Here is a 13,506-nt window from a genome sequence, read left to right on the forward strand (position 1 = left end):
CAAGATCCAGATCTTTGGAATAAGATTCTTATGGCCAGGGTGGAAATCAGAGATCATCTTTAAATCCATCACTTTGCAGAGCTTTGAGAGTGTGATTGGGTTGTGCATGCTCAGTATGGGAATAGGAAAAAACCATCTTGAGTGCAAGTTAGGTCCAAGGTAGTCCCTCATGTCAGGAAGGCTATACAGATGTGTTTGTGCAACAGTTACATTAGCAGGGATGATCCTACAGTGCTGTCATTGCATTTTGTCCAGTTCTGGAGCCAGAGGGAGATCCCTGCCCTGTTTTTTGCTGCCTGCTGCCAGGTAGTCACAAATGTCTTGATTCACAGTCAGCAGTTTAAGTGGGAAAAGGCTTTGTTCAGCCCAGCATAGCCAGCAGGCCAGCAGCTGGCATAGTTGCCTGGGATGTGGGCAAATCATTAAGTGGGACTTTTATTTCTCCAAATCAAACAGTGATTCAGCTTCACCAGCCTCTTTCAGTGTTGTTGGAGCCTTTCTCCTTGAAGAAAATGATTTAATAGCCATCAGGGTAAGGAGCAGGGCTGGCAGCGCAGCCGGGTGGTGACTGCAGTCTGCAGGCACGTGGCCACGAGAGGTGAGCTCAGGACTCTCTCCAGCAGGTTCACGTGGAGCAACTGCCCCATCAGGGTAAAAGCAGAGAGCCAAGCCTCATGGTGACCTAGGAAGGAAGTGCTTCCCCTGGGGCTGGAGGGACAGCAGCCCTGGGTTTGCAGGCTGGGTGTGCTGGATCACAGATGAATTCCCAAGCTAGCTAGCTGTTGGCTACCCTGGGCAGATGGTGCACCCTGTAGTCGCTTCCTTAAAAACTCTCAAAGACCTATTTTTGTTGTTGTTTTCTTTGTTCCAGCATAGAATGGAAACTTGCTGAAATCTCAGAGAAGGTTCAGAGAATGGGAAACAATTTCCCACCCATTTCTAGCCAGCAGTGCTGTTTTCCTCCCCAGAAAAATATGTGCAGAAGAGAGAAGAAGTCCCAGAGCACCCCATAAGTGCTGTGTCTGGAATCCTGCTGCACTCTGGTTTCTAAAGAATTCAATTTACATATGCAAGTTGGGTCGACTAAACAGTTACCTTGTGGATTGGGAGTAAAAGAATGCAGCCTTGTCTTTCAGCAAGGATTTGAGGAAAGCATTAGTATTCCTTGAACTGCAAAGTTGGTCAGCCAGGAGAGAGAAGAAAGAAGGGTCCCAGGACAGTGTCTGGTGCCAGAACAAATGTCCAGCATCTGTTGCAATCTAAAAAAGAGGTGTGTTGCCTCTGCAGAAGGAGAGAGGGGAATAAGGAATTGGTTACACAAAGAGTGTTTGTAGTTTATTGCCGCTTATCGATTATGGGACTGTCCTGTGTTTTTACAGGGCCTTTGGTTTTAATTTGATGATGGGAGTAGGGGGGTATTTCTGTACACTTTGGATGGAGTTTTCTTGGTGAGTGGGGAGGAAGAGGGACCATTTTGATAACACTGTATTTTTCCTGGGGCTTGGCCAGGGGATGCAGGGGAAGCAGTGGCTCTGGCTGAGTTTCAGTGAGGCAGGAGGGGGGCAGGCAGGGTGTGAGCCATCTGCAGCCCATGTGCCTTGCATGCTCGTCTGTTAGGGTGCAGATTCCTCTGATGATCCTGTGCTATCAAGATCACAGCAACATGTTTGTCTGTAAAGAGTTGCCTGAGATTTCCTTACCCTGAAGAAGCCTTGAAGGAGCTCTTACTGAGTGCCTCCTTTCAGGAGGGCTTTGCTGCCACTATTCCTAGTGTGACATAAAGTCTGAATTTTCCCACCAGAAGAAAACATCTCTTATAGAATCCTTCTGATAGCCCACAGCCACAGAAGTGGTCAGAACAGGAACCTCTGCTCCCACCTCCCAGACGAGCTGGGGTCTGATCCTGCCCTTGGGAACTGGGAGTTGGTCCACAAGCTGCCACATGCAAGAGCTGACCATTTGGTCATCACTGACCTATTGTAGATTAATCTAAATTTGTGAGAAGTATCCGAGTTTCTGAGCAACTTGTGGATGTGATAACTCATGGACACTACAGGAAAGTGCCAAGAATACTCTTTCCTTCCAGCAAAGAAATCGTGATGTTCCTCCCAGCTCTAAGCTGTCTGGAGGACTGGGCTGGGACGTTTGGCAGATGCTGGCAGTGTCACTCAAAAACTCAGCCTTGAATTCCTGCTAGTTTAGAAATCAGATATTTAAGCACACACACCCCAGGAGAGAAATGGCTTTTGGTTGTGAACTGTGGAATTTACATTCACTCTAAAAAGGTAGTGCTGCTATAAAATCAGGGTTTTTTTCTAGTGAAAAGTTACTCCGGGCAGTTTTGAAAGATTTCTTAAGGTATGTGAGTTATATTTATTCCTTAGGATGTAGACCTGAGCTTGTGATAGTCACTGTATCAGGGTCTGTGTGTGAAATGGTAAGGAAAAGCCACTGCATAACAGTAAAAACACTCTACAATGTATCTGGAATTGATTTTTTGTAAGGAGAGGCACCAGGTTCAAAGGCTTTTGGTAAATTTTTATTGTCCGTCATGAGCTGCCATCCACAATGCTGCAACCAACGACCAGAGCTTTGGGCTCAGTACAGTACTGTGTCCTTCCATTCACCAGTTCACTTTTTTCTTGTTTTGCTGCATGGGCTTTGGCCCACCACTTCTTTGTGGACCCGGGTGACAAAACTTAGTTTTTTCCATATCTCAGTAGGATTCAAGGGGAAAAAACTGAAGATAAGGAAGATTTCCATCTGAGGTAGAGAGGGAGAAAAAACTGAAGGTAAGAAAGATTTCCATCTGAGGAAGATAGGCACAGAGTAATTAATTTTAAAAACTGAAGTACTGCTAGAGGAGTGAAATGAATTTTGAAATATATTCCTACATTTATTTCAGTGTGTGACTTTTCAAATTCATGTTAACCTATGATGACTTTAGATTTCTGAGTACAACTTTCAGAACAGCAGAAAGAATGCCAAATTTTTTTTTCTCCTTATAGGAGTGTTGAAGGGGAGTACTCTGACAGTTTGGGAACTTCCCCCAACATATTTTCCAAACATCAAAAAATTCTTTAAACTAATCCTGTTCATTTTGAGAAGTCAGCATTTTTGAAAGGGGAGAAGAGAGGGGAGTGTTAGTGATATATGTTCCCAAAGCTTTCCATCTGTGTGTCTGAAAAATGCATCCTGCCTTTAGTTACTTCTCTGCGCACAGTCCCTGCTGAACAGTTGTGTGTGGTTTTTCTTTTGGAACAACACTGGACCTCAGGCAGCAGAGGACTTTGCTTATGTGCCCCAGTGGCTGTCAGTCAGCCTGGGTTGAACACCTTGCTGTGTACAGCTATACAAATGCTAACCACTGCTGTTTCCTGTTTCCATTTCACTTTCATGCTCCATGTCCTCAGATCAGGAGATTCAGGTCAAGCAAACTTTATTATTTAGAACAATCCCAGTGTTGTTAATCTGCTTTTGTATAATAATTTTGAAAAGATTCTCTCTTTCTAAATGCACTCGTGAGCATTTCTTCATGCGCCTAAACTCCTTTTCCATTTCCCAGATGATTCTCTTCCCGGGCACCTTGGGCAGGCTGTCATTAAGAAGAGAGGAATTGTTCATCCATGGCACGATTTTAGGTCACAGCTTTCTGTGGAAGCCTGCAAGACCTTAAGAGGCTTTTGTGTAAAGCTTGAGCCCAACCTATTGGATCTGCTATCAAACATTTCAGATAGCCCACAGCACTTGCAGGATCTAAATTAGAGTGGACACTAACACAATGCATATTACTGGTTTTGGGCTGGAGAATTCCCAGGCGAGCTTGATAATCTGACAGCTTCCCGCAGAGTTTTATGTGGGGAGAAAAACGACATACCTGTGTGCAGCAGGGAGGAGTGCCCATGCCGTCTGCACTGCTAAAACCCAGATTTCTGTTGGTCATCAGGTCTTCTTCCCTCCGCAAATTAATGGGAACCAATGGCTGATCCAGGACTGTGGGCATAAATCATGTGAAGGAACAGCGAGAAATGAGTACAAGGCTTTTCTTTCTATTTAGTAATTTATCAAGGGAAGTGGCACATTAATAAACAGATCTCCCTTGAGATGTGGGAGTAACAGAGATAAATATGACTGTCAAATCTGGCCTGTTTCCTTCTGTTAGAAAAGGAGGAGACTGTGGGAATGCAAATGCAGGAAACAATATCTATATCTGGAAAAACGCATATTATTTGTAGGACAGAAACCCTGACAACTGTTCTGAGATGGGGCCCCATCGCACTTGGTGCAGTATGTACTGAATAAAATACAAGCCCTGTCTAAAGGAGCTCATCTAAATAGATGACGCTGGGAAATAGGGACACAGAAAGAAGCAGCAACTTGCTCAAGGAGGTATGGCTGAGGAGGACTGGGAATAGCACCCAGATCTTTCCAGGTTGTGGTGCATGTATTGAATCACGATTCCTTATGGCCAGAGGACCATTGTGATCCAGGCCCAAGCAATCCTCATGTTGTTTGGTCCAGGGCTCAGATTTCAGGAACCAGATATGAAGTTTGGCAATTCTCCATTTCAGCCTTTTGGGCCAGCCTTTGCTGAGGGGAGTTCATTTGCTCAATGTGGTTTTGTCCACAGTGTCTCTACAAAGTGACTGCATCTTCTCCAGCTTCCACGGAAGTGTCACACAGGGTTAGAGTCTTCCAGCAGCAAGCATTTGGGAAGTTTGAGCCTAGTCCCTCCAAATCATGGGATAGCTTTAACACTCAGAAGGTGTTTTCTATAGACTGCTGCCCTTTCTGTTTGCTCTGAGTCATGTTTTCTAGCATCTCTCTGCCCCGTGAGGCTGCACAATGTAGTTGTAGAAAATATTATAACAATGTGTTGAACGTATATGCAACAATCTGATTTTTAAGAGAAATTCCTTACTTCCAAATTTCTGAAACTGAGTATTGTCTGTTTTTCAGTAAAAGCATTGCATCTAGCAACTCTTGAAGCTGCTTAGGTGTAGAACAAAAGTCACAAGAGTGTGATGCCTTAAGTTTTAGCTTTTCTATTTTCCAAATTCTGTACTGTCTTAGTGTGTGACTCTGAACTTCATATAGTGTTAGCAAGTTCTCTTTACAGGGTAGTAAAGAAACAATCCTTTTCCAGCCCGAGAACCAAGGACACCATTGCAGCTCCGGGCCCCAAAACTATAAACAGCAGTGAATTGAGGAAAGCAATTGAAGAGGATGGGACTTCATAACCTGAAGCTGTAATTGGACAATTAACCCCAATATGCAAGTACATCAAAACTTACAAAAGTGTAAAAACTCGTGACCAGTCGTCCATCTTGCATCCATCTTGGACAGAGCCATGGTCAGGCTCTTGTGCTGCCCAAGGTGTATCCTTGGAAGGCCTTTTAATAAATAACTACTTTATTCCTTTAACTCTGTCTAGCCTCTGTTCCAGGTAGCCTCTTCAGGCATCAGGTGCTTGGTTCAAATACCAACTTAGCCTTGGATTTCCATGGGATGTTGGGAAAGTCATTTATCTTGTGCAGTGAGGGTCATTATGGGGACTCAGGGGATGGTGATACTAAACCCCATTGGTTACACAGCACCCAGGCATGGTAATGGCAGAGCCACTTTGGTGCACAGACAAGTCATATGGAGACTGGGACACTGCAACCCAGCCACTGGTCCCAGGGAAATGCTGACACAGACTGCTGTGAGCCAACACAAATCAAGGAATTGTTTGATCACACCAGCAGGTTACATCTTGCCTCCTTCTACACCCCATTCACCCTCTCGCATTCCAGCACTGTCATCAGGATGGAAAGTTCATGTTCTTGCAAAGTACCAGGGTTGTATTTAAGTATTTATTGTGCCTTCAACTAGCTAGAGGAAAATGTTTCTTATTGCCTGTCTAGTTCAGTTCAGTGTTTCATTCACAGTGTTCAATAGGATATACCATAGCATGCTTTCTGGGGAGACCACCACTGGAAAAGTTGCTGTGCTCATGCAGGAAAGGAGCTGGAGCAGCTGAGCCCTCCTGCACCCCTGGGTGGATGGCAGGGATTACCAGCCAGGACTCATTGCCAAGTGCTATTTTACACTCAGGTTTTTATTTTTTTTTCCTAAATACACAATTCAAACACTGCTTGCTTTGGAGGGATGAGTCATTCCAGGCAGGGTTTGGGTATGGTACCCTGGTACTGAGGTACATCTGCATCTCCCATCCATGCCACCCCAGAGATCTGCAGGTGGGTCAGGCCTGGGCAGAGTTTCCTTTGGGTGAAGTCAGTCGTTCCAGTTAGCAGTGCTGAAACACTGAGGGATGCCAAACTTTTACAGTAGTAACCCGTCATGTATTGCAGATCCATAAATGGGCCTGGCAGGGTTGGAAATTACTTCATGCCTGAATGATTGACAATTGCTAATAGGGTCTAGGCACTGGCAGGTTCCCTTGGAGGGGGAGAGCTTGAACTTTGTGCCTGAGCTGCCAAATTGGTTTTCTTAAAACTCTTAATTTACTTTCAGGGTTTCTGGAGCCTCGCCCCCTTCATTAATTGGATGGTCAGCATTATGCTCATGCTTGTTTGGTTTCCGTTCCCCCTGCACACAGGCACACACTCACCATTTGCAATGGTCGCCCCAGCTTGGATGTGCAGCTCCCTGGACCTGCTGCTCCTGACACTGAGTCAACAGGCATGGAAACCTTGGAAACCTTGCAGGGCCTTCTCTCTTTTAAGTTAATTTAGTGCCTATGAAAGAGGGTGATGGACAGAATTCTGTATGCCCTGAAGACAACAAGGCAAGCGGGTGCTCATGCTGCTGCCTGACCCCTGCCATGAGAGGAAACCTCCCATCAAAGGGCATTAATCCCTGCGCTGCTCCTGGGTCCTGAATATCCCACAGCAGTCATGAGTGCAGCAGTTCTCAGCATTTCCAGCTTGCCTGCAGGAAGGGAGCAGCCCACTGGTCTTGTCTGACAAAGTCTCTCTTCCCTGCAGTGTCCCGGTTTTCAAGCCCGCGGGTGACTCCAAGATTAAGCCGGAAACGAGCCCTGTCTATCTCCCCGCTCTCTGATGCCAGCATTGATCTGCAGACAATGATCAGGACCTCCCCAAACTCTCTTGTGGCGTATATCAACAACTCCAGAAGCAGTTCAGCAGCAAGTGGCTCCTACGGCCATTTATCTGCAGGGACGATCAGGTAAAGCTCTGGGATCAGCTCCGTTCAGCTGAGGAACCATCCACCCAAAAAGGGTGACCCTCCAGCAAGGGAGAGCTTCCCTTCCTCACAGCCTCTGCTTTTGTGCATCAGGACTGTGTAGCACAGTAAATCAAAGCTCCCATCTGGTTTTGCATGTGGAAGGGTATTTTGTGGCATTTGGGGTGGGGTTTTTTTGTCTGGATTTGGGTTATTGGCTACCACGTTTCCCCAGTAATTACAGTATGATCATGCCTCCCTTCAAGCAGAAACAGATAATAAATTTATCTTAGAAAATGTTCATTGTGAGCAGTTTGACTGATTAAGAAACACTCTGATTTAAGAGATTGCCCCAAAGTACTATTCAAATTATTGGCCCACATTTAGGAAAAATGTTGCCTGGGTGGATAGAAGAGCCTAATTCTAAAAGCGTATTTAAACCCAATCTAAACCCTTGAGTAAAGTTTTGTTCAAATCTTAATTAAAAAGCACTTACATTAGGCAGCTGACTGTTGTCAATCCCTACTGTGATTGCTTCACCCAAGTTTCACAGTGTTATTATTCTTTCTATTACTTAACTGTTAAAAATGTTAGATCTAATTAACACTGATGTTGCAAAGCAAAGGGTTACAAAGATTATGCATGCTTTAAACTTGTGGGGGAAAACAGAGATGTTGTTATTAGTAAGTGTAGCATTAATTATGTAAGTTACTTTATCCAGCAACATAATTTAGAAATTGACTGTAAAATCAAACTTAAGGCTGACATAAAAAATTTGCAACTTCTTATCTGGTAATCATATTTTTTCCTAGTCTTTTTATCTGTTGTCATTATCTGCACATACCTGTAGCATCTCACCCTCATATATTAAGAGTAATATTTGATATTTTTAACAAATCACTTAAGTCCAGGAACTGACCTAATGGTCAACTTTGAGCCTCTGAGAGAATAATCAACTACAAATAAAGAATTTGAAACCCTTCTCAGTGTTCTAAAAATATACCCTAAATGTCAGGATTTGTAAAATGGGTAACATTCAGAGCAGCATAACTGCCAGAAATTTGTCATGAAAAGACTTTTTTGTTATTATTTTAACAGCATCTTAGAGGCAGGAATTAAATACTCTCTCTCCAAAAGCAAAATTGGTCATTAAGCATGCTTCTAATTATGGCCCTATTCTCTGAGCACTCACACCTTGGGCAGTTTTAGTGGTGTGAGAGAAAATACCATGACGGTAAAGGTTCAGGGCAGCCACTTCTTGAAGGTGGCAAATAATCAATTTTTGGACTGTCTATGGTTCGTGTATCACACATCTAGAGTTACCACAGAGCATCTCCCATACTTCTTTTTCTCTGCCCAGCGGACTTGCCCTTGGGAATGGACCCCTTTTTTCCAAAAGCAGAGCTTTGTTTTTCCTGTTCTCCACTGCTGCATCTTGTCTCGGACCTGTTGTCCCAGTTATTGCCCAGGCAGCCAGGGGCAAGTGATGTTGCTGGTCACTGCTGACCTAGATTGGAGATGAACCAGTGACCTACATAGGAAGGGTGACATGCTTCAGCAGTCCCCTGAACCAGCACTCCCCTCACCTGAATGCAGAGTAAATTGCATGTTTTTGGACTGTGTTAAGTGGGTACTTATTCATCCCTGCTGTAATCTCTGCCAGGTGAGCCAGGTGATTCTTGTTTTTCATATCCAGGTTAGCCTAACCTCAAAGCTGCAAGTTTGCAAAAGAGGTCTGCCTGGGAAAACCCAGGAGCCTTAGGGGCTACAAAGCCAGATGTGTCCAAGTCCTATCCTCTTCTGCACTCCCAAGGGCTTCTGTTGCGCTTTTTTTAAAGAGGAAGCAAAGAAATCACAATCAGTCTAATGCTTGGGTCAAAATGATTCACAAGTTTGCTGAAGCACACGCGAGTCAAATCGTAACTTTGCAGTAAAGCAGACAGGCGGGCTTATCCTGGCATTGAAGGTGTCTATCTGGGCATTGCAGCCTGGCTCCTGGATTCTCCAAGAAGCCAAACCTCAATCAATGACTAATGGTAAATTCTGTTTAAAATAGCTCCTCATCATTTCTCTTTCTTCTCCTGCTGCAGTCCAGCATTCAGCTTCCCCCACCCGCTTAACCCCGTGACATACCAGCAGATCCTGACGCAGCAAAGAGGCCTGAGCTCAGCCTTTGGACACACTCCTCCCCTGATCCAGCCATCCCCAACCTTCCCCCCACGGCAGCACATGGCAGTCATCTCTGTGAACCCATCACCAGCACAGAGCAGCAGCAACAGCAACTGCATCTCCGACTCCAGCCAGGTAGGGATGGCCATCCTGAATGGCACATGTGGAAATGGAGGCACATTTTCTGTGGGATGTGGGCTTCCCTTCATGGTGGCTGTGGGAGTTTCAACAATTCTCTTTTTTATTAACACTGTCCCTTTACATTGCTTTTTCTTATTCCTAGCAAGTGTTTCTGAATTAGTCACAGACAAATTTTGCGCCCATCTCCCTTCCTTGCACCCACCCATGTAGGAACCAAAGGCCTCGGTCCATCAAAGCATTGAACACGATATGCAAGGTCATCCCAAGCAGGAAATCCCCTTGAACACGTTATTGAAATTGAGGGAAATCAGTTGCTGTAAAAACAGGTATTTTGCAGAATAAGCACCTGTGAACCAAGCTTCTTGTTGGGACCTTCACCAATCCCTCCTTCCTTTTTTGTACTCATGTAAACCATGATGATGGTCTTAATCTTTAACATGTAAGTGCATCCTTGTAGGACCTCTTCACATTTACTTGCTGTTCCTTCTTTTTCAGTAGGTTTTCTCTCCATGTGTCCCTGCTGTTGATTTTTACTAAATTTTGCAAAACCAGGGGCCAGATTTTGAAAACTAGGAATGAGAACCCACAGTTTAGATAATCCTTACAAATACCTGTGAGCACACAAACACATATATGTGTGCACAAACCCTGCACATGCACTGGGTTAGTGAATATGCCTAGCACATTCTTAATAATTTTTCTTTTCCACTTACATTCCTTCCAAGTCTAAATTGCAGTTGCTTTTGTCCCCAGAGACTTATTTCACCATATTTCACACCCATTTCAAATCGTTGTTTTAGTTGTATCATACTGAACTTTTAAGACTGGTTTATTGTTTTAGGGTTTCTTATGGCTGCTGCACTGCAAACTCTGTTTGTTATTGCAGGTTATTTTACTGATTAGTTTTGTTTTCTCCTTACAAACTGGTTACCAAAATAATGTGGCTGGAAGGAGTTCTGCCTCTGTTTGATAATTTGCAGGACCAATCGTGAGCAATTAGCAAGAGTATTTAAAATGCTAATGTTCCAATTTTATGCACATACAATGTGTTTGGATGTTTTTCTCCTGAAGTTGTTCTTATTTTTTAAGAGTTTAGCAAATTACACACATAGTCTTTCATGGACACGAGCATGCCAGAGCCCTCACATATAACCAGAGCCTCCTGCTTCCCACAGGAATTCATTTTCCTAACAAATATTTTTGCCACATTGAGAAATGTGGCTTGGATGGGGGTTGTATAAGACTTTGATGGCTATGCCATGGACTGGATTGCTCTGAAACAAAGCAGCAGTGGTGAGGCCAAGCTCACCAGTGAGCCTGCAGAAGCTGGGGCTGCCCTTGGTTCTTCTTCCCTCTCTCCCATCCCCCTGCCTTGCACAAACCCACATGGGCTGGTTTTCATATGAACTCTAGGCCGACCCTTCTATACTCTGCCACTACTGGAGCTCAACCTTGACTGATTTTAAAGTTAATTTTTAATGAGGAAGTGGGCTGCTGTCTGTCTGTCATCCCAAACCCCAGTGCCATTTCTTGCCTGGTTTTCTTTCCTAGAGCAAGCAGAGCAGTGAGTCGGCCGTGAGCAGCACCGTCAATCCAGTAATTAACAAACGCAGCAAAGTCAAGACTGAAGTTGAGGGCTTGCCCCCAGTGTCCCCAAACACACAGGTAACCTCCCTGCTGCGAGCCATGTTGTGGGCTTGAGGTGGTGAGCTGCTGGGTCTCATCTTTGGGAATAATCCTCTTGGCATCTTTTCTTTGCAGCTGGGAGCAAGGCAGCAAAATCTGCCAGCCAGGCAGGTGTCCCTTGGAGCACAAAGCCCAGGAAGGGACAGGGCAGAGCTGCAGTGACTGAGTGAAGCATTCCATGGGTACTAGGGATTCAGCTTGCTGTTTCTATGCTTGGATAGGAAAAAAGAGGAGAGAGCAAATATATCAAGTGTAATAATGTAAAAATGACATCTGAGTTTTCTGTGCTGCAAAGCAAGCTGCATTAATGTCTCAGAGCAAACATAGATTATGAGGGAAGCTTGCATGTAGGTAGAAAGCTTGCAAAAAAAGTACGACTTCTTGATTCAATAAGGAATTGCTCCTAGAAACATCCTTTACACTGGTGACACAACATTTGACACCAAGAAGGGCCCAGAGGCCTTTGCTTTCTTTCTGGAGCTCTGTGATTGCAAACTGTTTAATGGCTGACAGTATCCATCTGACCGTCCTTTATCACAACTGTAAACTATCAGGAGTGCTCTGGGCACTTCATTTTCATGAAATATTAGGCCGTGTTATTGTCAAGCGAATGGAAGAGTTGATGACAAATTTCTCCTTCTGCCCTGGTTCAGGAGCAGGTCTCAGCATGATGCATGGGGACAGCAACGTGTGCAGTCATCAGGGGGCTGGTAAAATTGATGAAGATAGCATATCAGGGAAAGATAAACATGCTGTAGTCAGCACGATTAGGGCAAAGAGGCACCTCTCTGGAGCTTTGAGTTTAGGCATGTATCTACACACTGCTGCAAAATCACATGCCCTGAAAAACTAATCTGGCCACTACCTGGGCTAATAGGGCAATGTATTTATTTCTTGGAGCAAATGAAAAAATATTTGAAAGCCATGAGTTGCTTTCTCAAAGCGTGTGTTACTGGAGGAGCTGTGGGACAGACAGCTGCTTGCTCAGTGGCTGCCACCCTCCTTGCGCTGCTCTGTGCGAAGCTGTGTGCGCCCAGCTTGGCAGTGCTTGGATAGCACCAGCCTGGCTCACCCCTGCAGCCCTGCTCCAGGGGTTTCTTCTACTGGCTCTTAAAAATTAAAGCACTGAAATTGGCACTGAATGGAGCAGGGGAGTAGTTTAAAGTGGTGCAATGAGATTTGATTAGAATAGCAAGGTGAAATTAGGAGTAGGAAAATGCACGCTGATCATCTAATAGTTCCTAATGAGGCAGTATGTGAAGTAATTCCCCAAGGGACATGTAGGTTCCACATCTTGTAGCATTTTGGTATTGACTGGGAAATTACTAGAAGGTACCGTGTAACAGACAGCCCATTCTTGGCACGGAGAACAGATGAAAAAACTGAATGTAGAGGGTCCTTTAGTCTAATCAAGAAGAATTACTAAATTTAGAAATTCCTTTTCTGCAGGAGACTGTGCTGAAAAGTTGTGTTACAGTCAGTTAGTAATTGACTATCCATTTTTTGCTGACTGTGAAGTTCAGCTATCCCCAAAAATGTGTGTGTTTTGTTTTGGAAATGCTGCATTTGAAACACCCCATGTGAGTAGTGGTTTGGGCATTTGCAATCCTTGGCCAAGACAGCATCTCCCATGATGGTTTGTGCTGTAAAAAATGCAATCAGACAAGATTTGTGGGATACAGTGAAGTACCAAGCATGAGGGACCTGAGATACTGAACTTCTACAGTGCCACAAGAGAGCTCCAGCAGAGATTCAGACTAGTGTTGAACTAGCTAGAAATTCAACAAGTCAGTCCTTTTCAACAAATTAAATTGTTACAATTTCATTTTTCCAACAGAAAGTATAAAAATTTTGGCGAAATAAGATTTTTAGTAGAAAATTACAGTTGTCTGGGGACCGCACTTTGCACACAGACAAACATTAAAAAAAAAAAAAATTGTACAGCTCAACCAAATAGGAATTGCAGGAAAAAGAAGCTGCTGTTTGAACTTTCTCAGACTATTGCTCTGGGCTCTGGTATAGTTTGAATCTCCTGAAGTCTTTCTGTAAATTACTACAGTTCCCTGTCCCAAGAGCCATCTTGCATTTTTTTTTTTTTTTTAATCAGAGTGAATTAAAACAAATCTCTTCCTCTCCATATCTAAACTTTTAAATAGAAAAGGCACTGCTGGCAGGGGTGTCATGAGCTAGTTAATGAAAATTGTTGAGCTTTGGTACAGCACATCTCACTTTCCAAGCCATATAATGTCATTAAGTCATTAATCATTGCAGCTCTCCCGTAGACATTGGGAAGGTGTTGGTGGGGAAGGAGATGGCAGACAG

General features: G+C 44.1%; 1 protein-coding gene across 12 annotated transcripts in view; it reads left to right on the top strand.

Moving 5' to 3' along the window:
• The window catches only part of GLI2 (GLI family zinc finger 2), a 383,459-nt gene that overhangs the window by 346,921 nt on the left and 23,032 nt on the right, over window positions 1-13,506 (top strand). For 9 of the 12 annotated variants that reach the window (XM_086897659.1, XM_086897657.1, XM_086897658.1 and 6 more), the window contains 3 exons: window positions 6,990-7,191; window positions 9,279-9,492; window positions 11,050-11,163. In XM_086897659.1, coding sequence (XP_086753785.1) covers window positions 6,990-7,191; window positions 9,279-9,492; window positions 11,050-11,163 — 530 coding nt within the window. Of the gene's footprint in view, window positions 1-871; window positions 1,271-2,723; window positions 2,793-5,146; window positions 5,275-5,930; window positions 6,097-6,989; window positions 7,192-9,278; window positions 9,493-11,049; window positions 11,164-13,506 lie in introns of those variants that run through there. The other 3 variants (XM_086897664.1, XM_086897663.1, XM_086897665.1) reach the window with 3 other exon arrangements.

This window comes from Cyanistes caeruleus, chromosome 7, assembly GCF_971803275.1.
Source record: "Cyanistes caeruleus chromosome 7, bCyaCae1.hap1.1, whole genome shotgun sequence".
Classification (NCBI taxonomy): Eukaryota; Metazoa; Chordata; class Aves; order Passeriformes; family Paridae; genus Cyanistes; species Cyanistes caeruleus.